The sequence below is a fragment of the Lynx rufus genome, unplaced genomic scaffold (genome assembly GCF_022079265.1).
Source record: "Lynx rufus isolate CCGP_SWC_20201006 ecotype Redwood Valley unplaced genomic scaffold, mLynRuf1.p SCAF_1, whole genome shotgun sequence".
NCBI lineage: Eukaryota > Metazoa > Chordata > Mammalia > Carnivora > Felidae > Lynx > Lynx rufus.
In genome coordinates, this window is record NW_025814823.1 from 198,595,185 (window position 1) to 198,610,078 (window position 14,894).

Below are 14,894 nucleotides of genomic sequence, written 5' to 3' on the forward strand. Positions count from 1 at the left end.
ACACACACACACACACACACACACACACACTTCTGAAATTTTAAGATCCAGTTGCAGACATGACATACCTTTACCTCTTTTTTTAAGTTTATTTATTTTGAGAGAGACAGAGAGAAGGAGCACATGTAGGAGAGGCCGAGAGAGAAGGAGAGAGAGAGAAAATCCCAAGCAGGTTCCACACTGTCAGTGCAGAGCCCCCATGCTGGGCTCGAACCCACGAACCATGAGATCATGACCTGAGCCCAAACCAAGAGTTGGTCCCTTCACTGACTGAGCCCCCCAGGTGCCCCTGAGATACATTTACCTCTAAATACCTCAGTGTGTATTTCCTAAAAACAAAGCCTCTCTCATGTAACCACAGTATAATTTTCAAAATCATGAAATTATCGTTGATACAGTGTTATTACATAATCTATAGACCTTATTCAAATTTCACAAGTTGTTTCAGCGAATATCCTCTAGAAAAAAGAGTATCATAGACCATCCTAGAAAAAAAATCCACAGCGTAAAACATAGCATTTAGTCGTCAGGTATCCTTGGTCTGCTTTACTCAGAGACCATTCTGCAGTCATGCTGACTTTTGTGACATTGCCAGTTTTTGAGGAAAACAGACCAGTTATTTGTAGAATGTTCCTTGGTTTGGTTTTATTGAATGTTTCCTCACAGTCAAATTCAGGTTGTATGCTTTGGCGGGAATTGGCACGAGAGATGCTGAGTTCTGTTCCTGCTTCATGTCAGGAGACACTGATGCTCATTTGGTCCTGTCACTGATGGTCTTTTATCAGCCTTTTAGCAGTTTTTCTGGTTTCTCCACTGAGAAGTTACTATTTTCATTTTTATAATTAAGTATCTCGTGAGGGAATACTTTGGAACTGTTTAAATCCCCTGTTTCTCATCGCAACTTAGCTTAATAGTTTAAGCAACCATTTAGGATTCTTACCTGTGAAACATTTATTACTGTGGTGATTGCCAAATGGTGATTTTTCTCATTCGAATTTTCCTTCTGCATTTACTAGTTGGAATTCTATAAAATGGAATTTATTTTTTAATGCTTATTGTTTTGAGAGAGAGAAGAGAGAGTGGGGCGGGGGCAGGGAGAGAATCACAAGCAGGCCCCTCACTGTCAGTGCAGAACCCGACACAGGGCTCAATCTCACAAACCATGAGATCATGACCTGAGCTAAAAATCAAGAGTCAGACACTTAACCAACGGAGCCACTCAGGTGCCCCTACAAAATTGAATTTCTAATGGCATTCCAGAAGGACTCCACCTGTAAAAGAGAAAGTATCTGGGCTAATCTAAATCCATGGGAAATGAAAACCTCCCTGCTCCTCTCTCCTTAATCTTAGAGCCCAGGTATTCAGCTAAGTGGCTTATCTCTCTATATTTAATACAGCAGAAATTTGCAGAGCTGTTGGAAGCTGTTCCTAAGGCCACTTTGGGGTAACAAAATTCCTAATCCTGTCTGAGATCCTTCTCTCCTCAAGTTTACCTTACACCTTTTTTCCCCATAAAGTCTTGTTCTTCTCCCTTTTCCAGCTCTCTCCCATCACACACACACACACACACACACACACACACACCTTAGAATCTGATTCTTAAAGCTCATTGTCTTCTAAATATTAAAGACTCTACTCTAAGTTCCTTCAAGGCATGGCTGCCAAGTTGACATTCCACACACACACTCACTACTCCCTTTTACTTCTAGCTCAGACTTTCAGTTATCTGCTGTCCTGTCTTGAAGCTCAGACACTCAAGCTGATCTAATTTAATTCTCTCACTCTCCAGCATAGAATAAGTCAGTAAGTTATTCAGAATTTCTCACTTTTTGAATGACTTTTCAAAAACAGAATTACAGCCAACCTCTCCTCCAGTAGTCTTCCAAAGTATACAGCCTCCTCTCCAATTACTTCCCTCAAATTTCTGACCTTCATCTCAACTGTTCCCATCTATAAGAACCATTCTTTCCCTGGGACAATCATTCCTCATCCTGTAGACATCAGAAGACCCTTAGATTATTCCAATAACTTATTATATATTTTTCAGAGAAGTTAACTTTTACTTAAACCAGAGAAGTGAAAGATAAGATCAACTAGCCTCTAAGAATTTTTTTTCTTCCTGGTCAATAGACTGTGTTACTTTTAATATTAAGGAGCTGGATGTCTCTTTCCTTATAATATTACACATCTCTCAAGCAGAATGGGAAACTTTAGGAACCATTCTCCAGTCCAAAATCCATGGCATAGTCACCTGTGAATGAATACATTTATGATGAATATTTTATTATAAATCTTAAGCTGATAATAGAAATAGTAGAACTGCTAAATAAAACTGACTTGTTTCCCAGAAACGTCTAAGGAAAAACTCCAATTTTTCATGAGTAACCTTGCTTCTTTATGAGAAACAATACTTTCTTCTCCTTGTTTAAAATCCCTAAATGACTGCACTTCCTTGTCTTATCCATGAATAGGAAGGGAATGAGAAACTCGCCAACAGGTTTTGGCCACTGTGGAAACAGGAAGCTTATATTCCATGGAAACTCATAGACCCAAAGCCTTTCTAGAACTCTGGTTCTAGGTACGTCCGTTGTGTCAGCGTTGAGCCACAGCAATACACAGCCAGACTCCTGTTAATTAATACAGTATTTCCAAATACTGACTGATGAAATGCTCTGTAAATTATGGGATAATGTATGCTAGGCACTGCTGACATGGACATAAATACCTTGGAAAAACCTACCTCTAAGTTCAGATATTATAGAAGGCAGGTCAGAAAAAAAAAGATGTGACCTATCGGAATGAAAGGGTTAACCATTTTATCTCTAGTCTTCCTTTCTGTGATTAGAGTTTTAGAACTTTCAGTCACTGTTGTTGGAGGAAGGACTACCCACATGCTATCTGAACAACCAAACCCTGGGTGGAGCCTATCTCCATCAGCTGGGCCACAAAGGACATTGATAGGCAACAGGCATTAGAGACTTAGATGAAAATATTGAAAAATACCCTAAGCAAGGTGGGAAAATTTGAACATCAATAAGAATAGCAATTGCAATAGAATGAAATACATCATATATTAAAATTCATGAGTTTATAATGATCTCAAAACAAAACAAACGTTTATGTTTGGATATTGGAATCAGGGAGCTCATTTTTCTAAAAATCAGTATAAAGGGAAAGAATCAAGTATTTATCCTGTCTTTCCTACATATACTGCAGCATAGCATCAGTGTAGCCGAATAGCTGATGAGGGAAAATTCTTTTTAGAAGACTTTCAGGTAAGAATGAAGAAGGAATGTTTAAAATATCATTGCCTTGCCACTGCAAAAATCAGGTGTTTAAACAATCATATCACTGACTCTGTAAAATTATCACATGACCAGGCTGGTGGAGAACTTTAAAAGAGATGGATCAACCTGGAAGCATTTGAATTCACCGATTAATCTTAACATATCCAAAAGAGAAGCAACCCAAAATTATTTTGTCTTGCAATGAGATGCACAGAAAATATACAATACAACCTGTAAAACATTCTTAACAAAAACTTGAATCTGATTCTTATTACACTTCTAGATTTCATTACTAGTATATTGGAAATGTAGGGGACAGAGGAACATGTTAAACAACACCATTGGGATGCAAGCAACAAGATCCAGAATGTAGGAAACTCTATAAGACAGATGACCCAATTACTTTAACAAATAAATTACAAGCAAAAAAAATTAGAGAAGGGGAACCTATAGACTAAGAGATGCCTCTGAGAAGCATCAAACAAATGTGATGTGTGGACTTCTAAGGATCCTGACTCAAAGCAACTATGTAAAAAAAAAGTCATGTAGTAGGTCATCAGAGATATTTGAACACTAATTGGATAGTTGATGGTATTAAGTAATTATTGATAATATTTAGATGTGATATGGGGCACCTGGGTGGCTCAGTCGGTTGAGCATCTGACTTCGGCTCAGGTCACGATCTCACAGTTTGTGGGTTTGAGCCCTGCATCAGGCTCTGTGCTGACAGCTTGCTCAGAGCCTGCAGGTTGCTTCAGATTCTGTGTCTTCTTCTCTCTCTCTCTCTGCCCCTCCCCTGCTCATGCTCTGTCTCTCTCTGTCTCTCAAAAATAAATAAATGTTCAAAAAAATTTTTTAAAAAGATGTGATAATGGTATTGTGATTATGTTTTTTAAAAGAGTCATTTTGTCAATATTTACTACAACATTTACAGATAAAATGGTGTTTGAGACTGGCTTCAACATAAGCTATTGGGCAGAATATGAGTAATATTATATAAAACAAGATTGGTTATGAGTTGATAGTTTTTTAAACTATCATATAGGCAAGTGAAGGTTTATTATATACTTTCTATAATATAAATACCATAGCCTAAGTCATCTCGAAATCAATGTGCTTTTTTTCCTTTGATAAATAAACTATTTTTGTAATAGAAGAGCTATGTTTGACAAATAGGTTACCATATTGTTAAGTGCAAACACATATGTTTGCAGATATGTGCCGTAATTTAAGCATGAGAATGAACCCTGAAAAGACATGTATGTATCTCCTTCAGTTAGGATACATGTTAGTCCTTGTATTATCCCTGAAGCCAGGGGCTGAATTTTTCTTCCTGTCTTGACAGGTCAGTGAACGACTGATATTATATCAGCATGTGGACCATGAGAACACTGGCTGGACTGCAGAAGACTCTTTCACATTCACGACATCCTCCCCACCAGCAGCTCTAGGCCCTGAGGAGTTTCGTATTACTATATCATATGAAATTACTGAACCTGGTCGGCATAGTCGTCTGCTTGCAAATACAGGTAAAGGCACCAAAAGATATGGTCAGTGTCTTATTAATTATTAAAGTTGGGACAATTTGGAAATAAGTAATTCTCTTGTTAATTAGAAATGCCATGATATCATAGCAATGCCATGACATCAACCTTTGAAAGAAGACATATATAGTTATAAAAATTTATTTCTTTATGCGTGCTCTTTCTCTGGTCCTCTTCTCTTTCCTCTCATAAGCTTTAATAGTTGTAGTTGGGGGGAAGATTGAAAATTAGCTCTAAAGAATTTTATTTGTACCTGCAAATGGGGACTTTACCATGCCTATGACTAAAAACTGTCCATAGAAAATGAAAATAACAAATAGGGCAAGTTCCTGAAAGGAAAGGGGTATTGAAAGCTGCACCTGTTTCCATGGCAAGAGAAAGTCCAGTAGTAGGTAAGTGAGGAAGTTAACATTATATAAGTGAATCTCAAGATTTCAGAACTCTCTTGCTTGTCATGTTGACTTAATAGTTTGGGTGTGTGTACTTAAAATTTAATTTATATGCCTTGGGTAACAAGGTCCCTGTGCAACCAAGGCATTTTGAATAATCCACTGGAATAAGGAAATCTGAGAGTGAAAGTGCTTTGCAGCTGTCATCTTAAAGTTCTATACTATTTTTTTTTAAGTTTTAGTTATTTATTTGAGAGAGACAGAGTGAGCGGGGAAGGGGAAGACAGAGAGGGAGAGAGAATCCCAAGCTGGCTCTGTGCTGCCAGCACAGAGCCCAGTGTGGAGCTCGAACCCACAAAACCATGAGATCATGACCTGAGCTGAAACCAAGAGTCCGATGCTTAACCGATTGAACCATCCAGGTGCCCCTGTCATCTGAAAGTTCTAATGAAATGCCACTTTGTTCTTTATATTTTCACAGGAGCTGCCGTCAAGGAGGGAGACAAAGTTCTCATTGGCCAATCTAATTTAGATGCTTCCAACCTCTTACTGAAATTACCCAAATCACAGCGACCTTCCTATGAGATCTGGTTCCAGGTTACATCTCTTCCTCACCATGGAACCCTTATGGTTGGAGAGAGGAATATTACCAAAGGAAAACCCAATTTCTCCCAGTATATAGTTAATAAATTTGGAATCATATACCTTCACGATGACTCTGAATCACTGGCTGATAATTTTACCTTTGCCGTTTGGCCAAATCAAAAGAGCAAGTCTGCCACCAAGCCAAAGGCTGACTTCCTTGAAGAGATGTTTAACATCGCCATCTCTCCTGTTAATGACCAGGCACCAGCATTAAAGACAAAGGGGCTTCGGTTGAAAGTTCTACAGGGCAACAGGTTAGTTGTGGGACCTGAAAATCTGAGAGTGGAAGATCTAGACAGTCCTCCAGAGGAGATCAGATATATGATCATCCGTAATCCTAATAATGGCTTTTTGGCACTGGCTCACCATCCAGACATACCTGTTCACCATTTCACACAGGCCGACATTGACAACTCTAGGGTTTTATTCATTCAAGATGGAAGCCCATCCTCAGGCGTGTTTTACTTTAGTGTGACCGATGGTCAACACCGCCCACTCTATAAGCTCTTCCACCTGGATGTCATCCCCATCTCCATCACCCTGGTGAACCTCACTGACCTACTTCTCCCACAAGGCCAGACAATAGTTCCTATCACCAATACTCATCTGTCAGCAATGACCAATGGGAGAAGCCCCCAAATCACTTACAAGATGACATGGCCGCTCCAACATGGGCATCTGCTCATTGAAAACCAGGTGGTCATCAGCTTCGGGCAGGAGGATCTACATTCAGGAAGACTCTCTTACCATATGACAAATCTCACTGCCTCTGGGGACCAGCTACATTTCTCACTGTTTACACCAGAAAGCAACCTTACAGGACAAACACTGAGCATCAGAGTGCAGCCTCTACTGCGGGTTATGTCAAACTTGACCATTGCCAACAGAGTGGTTTATCAGCTGAGAAGAAAGGACCTTGATGCTACTGAGCTTGCTAATAGGACTAAGAGTGATCCCCAATTTGAAGTGACAGAACCCCCTGTCCATGGAAGACTTGTACGAAGAGTGGGCCGAGGTGCTGAAATGGAAAACGCTACTCTATTCACTCAGAGGGACATTGACCAAGGATTGTTAATGCTGAATCCACATGCCAACTTAACAGGCATCGATATGGTGAATGACTCCTTCACTTTCCTGCTCAGGGCAGACCATGTACAGCCAGCAATAGGTTATCTCCCCTTCACCATAGTGCCACCTGACCCCTTACTCTTGCAAACATTTATCCCTGATGTTTCTTTACTAGTCACTTCCAATAACCTTGTGACTTCAGATTTCTCTCAGGAAAAGCTTGTGGTTTCCTCAGGACCCACAGTACAGGCAGAAACTTTAGGGAAGCTGACTCAGGCCAGGCAGCAGCAAGCAGATCCATGGGGACGATACCATGGTCAAGAGCCTACAATGGACAGCAGAGCCTCTCTAACTAGGATCATTTGGCCACCAAACACCACCTACGCCAGTCCTCAGGCACCCACCCAACCCAGGGAGAGCAATTATCCTGTGATAGTCATTGTACCCTCGGCTGTGGTGGTCTTCCTGCTGATAGTAACTGCCGTGACCTTGTGTATCCGGATGCTGGGCCGGAGGGCAGAAAAGGCAAAACCTCTCATCAAGCCCCTGACCGATCTGGAAACTACAACCCCAAGTCCTAGGCCAGAAAGGAGCATAGCTGTTCCCACTGTCACAGTGACACCCCTTCTAAAAAGCTCCAGCAGTCCTCCAGTCAGTCTTTGCAGGGACCCACTAAATGGGCAAATGGCTTCTCCAGCTACTGAGCCAGTGGAGAAATGTGCTCCTTGGGAGACATGGATGAATCTGGATCCTGACATGGTCAAGCTCTGCCGACAAACCAACCCAACACTGAAGCACAACCAGTATTGGGTGTAGACTGAGGGCTCTTGTTCCTGAGTGACCACCTGCTGTACTGGGTTAGGTACTGGGATCCAAAGGCAAAGGAATGCTGGGTGAATCAACTGAGAAAAGCTTGGCCGTGACAGTCACTCAGTGCTCACTTATCGTCCCGTGGTTAGATGTTGGCAAGTGTTTATTGTAACGCGTACAACACTCTTCTGATGGGCTCTCCACAATGGGCTTTGTATGCTCTCTTCTGGACCTGACTCTGAGTATAAGGTTGTGTCAGTATTTAAGCCCTTTACCAAAGTGCTACCAAACATGCTGGCCTAACTGGGAACAGCAGTATTAACTTGGGTGCTAGAGTTAATGGAGGAAGCCTTTGCATATTTTTCACTGAGGATTCACTCTCTCTGAGTGAGTCAGCAAGGAAATGCAGGAACTGTTTCAGCAAGTAGAAAAGGTAATTTAGCAAATCAGCAAGTTTGTTTCTAGTGTATTTCTATAATGTATTTTCCTCCTTGGAGCCCGTAGCTTTGACTTCTTGTGCAGGAAATGCCTTGGTGCTCTGGATAGTAGGACAGCTTGACTCCCTTTGAAGTATTCGCTGAGCATATTGTGTTTCATCGAGAAGATTTATCTATTCTGACTTGTAAAACCAAGTCTGTAGTACAAATATGATTTGAAGCCCCGAAGAATAGAAAAGGCTGTTAAACGCATTTGTGATGACTCGATTTGGCTTAATATCACGATGAATTGAAATAATGGCAAATTTGTACCTGACTTGTCTGGTTGAGCCTACCATTGGCTCAACTGATTCAAACCTGTTTCGATAACTCTAAAATGAAGATATCAGTACTTGTATTAGTTACGAATGCTTTAGGTTGCAAATCACAGGACATTAGCTATGAGTCGTTTAGATTGGAGATTGGCAAACTTTATTCGTGCAGTACCACATGGTAAAGAGCTTAGACTTTGCGGGCCATGTATGGCTGTTTATTTTTAACAACCTTCATTTTCTTAACAAAGTTTTAAAAAGGTAGAAACAATTCTTAGTTCTTGCCTTTGACCCACAAATCAGTTTGCCAACTATTGATTTGGCTAAGCAATAAAAGTCTTGCAACTACCAAGTAGCCTGAGGTGGACATTCCGAGGCCGGTTCAACAGTCCAAAGATGTCATCAAGTACTGAAACTCTTTTGTTCTTTCTTCTCTACCTTCCTCAAGCTGTTGGAATTCTGTTTTTCATTTTTGTTTTTGTTTTTGTTTTTTGGCTTAGTTCCTTGTGATTGTGAGGTAACTGCTAATGCTCTAAGCAGGACAGTCACGTTCAAAGGCAGACATTCTAGTGGGAAAAAAACAGATATGGCCAAAAGACTTTTTCTTAGGATCTTATTTATTATTATTATTATTATTATTATTATTTTAATCCTGTAAGGGTAGGCCTTCCCAAACATCTTCCCCCTTTTATGTCTCAGTCTAGAACTGAGCAATGGGATTCCCATCTCTGGAACAACCATTTGTCCAAGAAATGGAATTCTTCTGACTGACGATCTTTCCTGGGGCTGGGAGAGGATTCTGCCATGTCAGAGATCAGTGGATGACCCCACCCTGTAATTAGGGGAGGCTGGAGGATGGCAATTAGTTAAACAGTGAATAAGATCTATTAAAGTACTCTTCAAATATGAAATACTTGGGAAATAAGCATTTTGATCTTTCAAATGGATATCTACTTTAGTATCTCCTTTTCATATTTTAATGATTTTCTTAAAGCCAGCAACTAGTGAGTTTAGAGTGGAAGGAACAACTTCTCCTGGCGGGGGCATTTGGCAGTGTCTGGAGACATTTTTGGTTTTCACAACAGGTGCTGTTGGCATCCATTGAGTGCAAACCAAAGATGCTGCCAGATATCCAACACTGCATAGGACAGCCCCCCAAAAGAATTACCTGATCCAAAATTTCAACAATGCCAACGTTGAGAAACCCTGGTTAAAACCACAATGAAGAGTTTTCTTGTCTACCCGATGAAGGATTAATAAACCCATTACCAAATGTAAGCAGCAACTATATTCTAAAAACAGAATAAAAGGGTGAAAATTCTATTGTACGGTTGAAACTCTGCTTGGCAAATTTTTTTTAAAGAGGATGTATTTAAAAACAAAGCTTGAGGGCAGATTCATTCCTTCATATTCCTTGATAAAAGAAAAAGATTTTACCTTGTATTAACAGTTGGAACACATCGGGAGGGGAAAAAAATCAATATTTACAAAGGTAAAGATGAGGTCAAAGTGTTCCCCAAAGTCTAATGGCCTCAGATGTGTTCCATGTGGACAAGAATTTTTTCTCATCCTTTCCCTTTTCTGCTTCTCTGGGTTGCTTTTCTGTCCCAACCCAATTTTAACGGCTCTCTGTGGAAACAGACTTCGTAATCTACAGACCAAATGGAAGGACAGCATATTTGGACCTAGAGATAACTAATCATGTCTTAGATCTCTGGTTCCAATGCTGGTGCTAAAGAAATCTTACCTACTCTTCTTCCTAAAGTGATTCCCTCCTGTTTTTCTGTATTATTGAATTATATGTAGCCCCTTTCAAGTGTTTTTGGACTTGATCCCCTTAGAAAGGAGGACTGAGAGTCTTAACCCAAGGTTGGTTTGATCACTATGCAACTCAGAATTACTCTTTTTTTTTCTTTTTCCTTTTTTTCAATTTAAATCCAAGTTAGCTAACATATAATATAATAATGTTTTCAGTAATAGAATTTAGTGACTCATCACTTACATATAACACCCAGTGCTCATCCCAACAAGTGTCCTCCTTAATGTCCCTTGCCCATTTAGCTTGTTCTAAGGAGCCAGGTGCTCAGAAGGAACAGAATGGCAGTATGTGCTTGAGCTTGTACACAGAAAGGGAAGGCTGAGGAACATCTTTGCATCCAGTTAAGTGGGTTTTCTTTTCTCTCGGCTGGGCAAGGAGACTGCCCATTCTTTGTGGAAGAGCCAGATGTAGTTGGCTCCATGACCATGTTGGCCTCTTCCTTGCTTCAGCCATGAGATCTGTGAAGCTTATCAGCCCGACCAAACAAAAAAATATGATTTCCCCTCCCCTTTCCTGTTAACTCTGTAACTTCATAAAAATAAAATTAGTGTCCGTATTGGAATTAAATAGACACAGATGCTTTGAAATGAGAATTCACGGTGTCTGTGAGTGTGCCTGCCAAAGCAAGACCATCAGTGTGAGGTACAGATGTCAAGACTCAGTAATTAATAGAGTAATTAATATAGAGCTTGGAAAGTTTTCCAGAGCATCTAGAATAGTCTTCTGATTTGCAGATGGATTCAATTTTTAAAAATGCCTACCATTTGGTGCTGGCTCAAATAAAAAATGAAATAAAAAGTTTTGGCAAATTCTTGTTTAGTGTTGAAAATTAGTTTTGGAAATTGAAAATCAGTTTGAAATGGTTTCTCCCATACAAAGAGCTACAACTGCACGTCGTAATGAATTCGCCACCTCTTAACAAATGACTGGGGAATGAATAAGGGGACACCAAAAGTTAATGTCAGAAGAATTGCTGATTCTTGCTTAACAGGAGGTATTGTTTTGGGTGGGCTGGGAGGGGAGGGTCTAACATTGTTCCATATCTGGAGGCTTTGGCAAATTCTAATCTTTCAGGGATCCTGCTCAAACACCTGGGTGCACTTCCTTAGAGTCCTGCATTAGGTAGATTGAGACAGGTGCTGTTCTTACCGTCTGGTTTTTCGGATTTCTGGGGCTGTTAGACACGGAGGGTGAATAATAGGTATGTATCAGATGACACTCCCTGAATTTGACAATGGGACTGTGCTACACACCTACATCTTTCAGAAGCATTGTAATTAATGAGTTTGAGGTTGGCCATGTGTAGGGAGACATATAGGGTTGAAAGTGGGCATGGAACCCACTGTGGGGCATGCCCAGTGATGGAGCCCTTGGCTAAGGTGCTCAAGAACACCACTGTCTGTTTGGCAAACACTTAGAAAGGGCTGCCTTTTCATAATGATTGGCAAACATTTATAAGGCACCTACTGTCTGTGAGACACCAAATACTAGACACTTCCCCTAGATGCAGATGCGAGATGTTGTCCTGAAAGGATCTTTCTGGTTTGTTTCCTCTGATAGGTTCTTCCAGAATCACACAAGGAGTGACAGGAGAGAAGGTATGGAAAAAAGGACAAAGAGAAATAGAGGTTCAGAAAGGGCTTCATCTTTTCCCTTGAAAACTCAGTGGTGTGGTGAGAATGAGGGACCTCACTGGCCCACCCACCTCCACTTCCGCCCACCTGTCCCTCAAGGTGCCCCTCATGTTCCCATCAAGGCCTACGGAGTGAGACACTACAGAGTGGTTAGATCTAGACTCTGCCTCTGTTTTGGATCCTGGCTCTCTGCTTCCAAGCAGTGTGGCTTTGAGTAATGTATTCAATCTCACTGAATTTCAATTTTTTAGACAACAATTTCTTCCTCCAAACCTGCCTCTTTGGGTTTTGTTAAGATTTAGTGATGTTAATATCATTATCATCATCATCATCATCATCACCACCACCTCCATACAGAATTTTCAGTGCATCAGGCACTATACTAACTGCTACAAAAACTTTTTCTTACCTGCACTTTTAATGCATTTTAAAAGAACTAATACATTAGGCCACTTCAGTAAACGAGAGGCTCATATTCTACCCAAAGCAGTACATGGAATTGAAGCAGTATGTGGTAATGGAATTTCAGGTGGGCGGTTTAAGGATAGGTGATGTGTTTTTCAGAAGGGGAGCTTCCCACATGCTCATGCCCCACTGGGCAGGCACTGCTTTCCCCTTTGTCCTTGGATGGAGCCTTGGCAAGAAAATGGATGAAAGAAAGAACACATCAGGAACATTTGTAAAATCAGGGATTTTAATGGTTCTCTATCTTGTAGGGGCTGCTGAACTGTTGATGAAATATTCTGCTTTGTTCCCTTCCTTTCCAAACCGGATCAAATCCCTACATCGGCCAGGGCTTTGATTTGAAACCTTTACCCCTTCTCCCACTTCCCATCCCATTATTCCCAAGCATTCACAGGCTACTACTTTTCTTTTCTCTTTTCAAAGCTTAATTATGTATTTTGAGGGGGAAGGCAGAGAGAGAGGGAGAGGGAGAAGCCCAAACAGCCTCTGCACTGCCAGCACAGAGCCCAACATGGGGCTTGATCTCACACACTGTGAGACCATGAGCTAAGCCAAAATCAAGATTCCCACACTCAACCGACTGAGCCAATGAAGCACCCTAGTAATTTTCTTTTTAAGTCTAGGATTAGCAAAGGACTGCCACTTAAAAAAAATTAATACCATAACTTTACCAAAATAAAAAGTGCTGTTTACCATCACCATAATTTCCTTTCTTTTTTTTTTTTTTTAAAATTTTTTTTTCAACGTTTATTTATTTTTGGGACAGAGAGAGACAGAGCATGAACGGGCGAGGGGCAGAGAGAGAGGGAGACACAGAATCGGAAACAGGCTCCAGGCTCTGAGCCATCAGCCCAGAGCCTGACGCGGGGCTCGAACTCACGGACCGCGAGATCGTGACCTGGCTGAAGTCGGACGCTTAACCGACTGCGCCACCCAGGCGCCCCACCATAATTTCCTTTCTTAAGGACAAACTCTTATAATAAAGAACTTTGGGGGGAAAAATAAGCAACTTTATGCAAAATTCTCTCCTTTGTCCAGATCTGACCACGGCCTGGAAAAACCTCAGCACACGCCAGCAGGGCCAAGAACTGTATGGAGGCCATGCTTATGGCTGCATGGCCAGACCTCAGGGAGAAGCAGGGAAGAGAAAAGTCAGCTCCTCAATGACGGTGTTCCTTAGGAAGATGTGGTCAGTCATCCCGTGTGTGTGTGTGTGTGTGTGTGTGTGTGTGCATTAGCAAGGTTTGGGGATGAGGACTAACTCACTATTTAAGAGTCCAGACAAGACCAGCCCCACAGGCATATGCAACCAGTGCAGCCACACAGGCCTCAGAACGACCTGGGCTGGGATTAATGCTCTGTCTAACCATCTTGAAATTCCAATAATTTTTGAACGTAGCTCCCACATTTTCATGCTTCACTGGACCCTGCTAATTGTATAGCTGATTCTGAGACTGCATAGAATTTAGTTGATGACTGTTGCATCAGACACCTCTTAAGCATTGTTTAAAATTCTCTCAGCTTGGCTTTTTCCTCCAACTATGGCTACCAGTTCCAGGCATATTTATAGCCATAAATGAGGGTGTAGTGTGCCCTGGGTCCCGGTATCTCTGCAGCATGCCTGTGGGAACCTGTACTTGCACAACCCAGAAGTGAGAGAGTTAACTCCCCACAGAACAACCCTTATGAGCTAAGGAATAAATACCTCTTCCTTTCATCCCCAGGTATAAACAGTTCTAAGATGCATTCTGTGAGGCTTCTCAGACTGTCATGAAGATTGAAGACAGATATATGGGTGTGTGGAACCTCTTCCTGCCCTGCTTGTTATCCCTGTCCCTCACTCCTGCTCCCACTCACAGATGAGCCTTTGCTGTTAAGGGAGCCCAGGCAAAGACAGTGGTCCCTATTTTCCTTGTATCATCAGCTGGGAGTATGAACCCTATGGCTAGGCGTCCATGGCCTTATGGTTTTCATGGGACCCTTAGGAACAGTTACTCTGGGTTACTTGCCTTGAGGGCCTGTGCTCTGCCGGACCCCTTATCACACGCAGCCCAGGTCTGCTGGGACACTGCTGTCTGCCCACAGCTGGGAGCCAGGAGGCCTTGAACTAGCGGCAGACCCTAAGCCAAGGCTCTGTCTTGGAATCAGCCAAGAAGTCACGGCTTTACCAAATCACCATCTAGTTAAAAATCTCACTCTTCATTGCAGTTTCTCCACTGGTTGTTTTGGGTTTAAGAAACAGTAGCTCATTAACCACAACTTTTAGCAAGACCAAGATTTACTGTATTTTGTAATAGTTTAGAAACGCTCTTCTGCATTTCATTTCAGCACTGCTCATGGTTTCTCAAAGTAAAGATTACCTCGCACTTGTTTTTAATAACAGCTTTATTTATTTATTTTTTTTTTGAGAGACAGAGAGAGGGAGGGCATAGGTGAGTGAGGAGCAGAAAGAGTGAGGGAGAGAAAGAGAGAATCCCACAAGGGG

At 41.4% G+C, this 14,894-nt stretch overlaps 1 protein-coding gene across 1 annotated transcript in view; it reads left to right on the forward strand.

Annotated features, from left to right (window-relative positions):
* Nucleotides 1-7,749, forward strand: part of LOC124510183 (chondroitin sulfate proteoglycan 4-like) — a 56,235-nt gene extending 48,486 nt beyond the window's left edge. The window contains 2 exon segments of the mRNA XM_047076948.1: nucleotides 4,633-4,816; nucleotides 5,702-7,749. Of these exon segments, the coding sequence (XP_046932904.1) occupies nucleotides 4,633-4,816; nucleotides 5,702-7,749 (2,232 nt within the window).
* The last annotated feature ends 7,145 nt before the right edge of the window (nucleotides 7,750-14,894 follow it).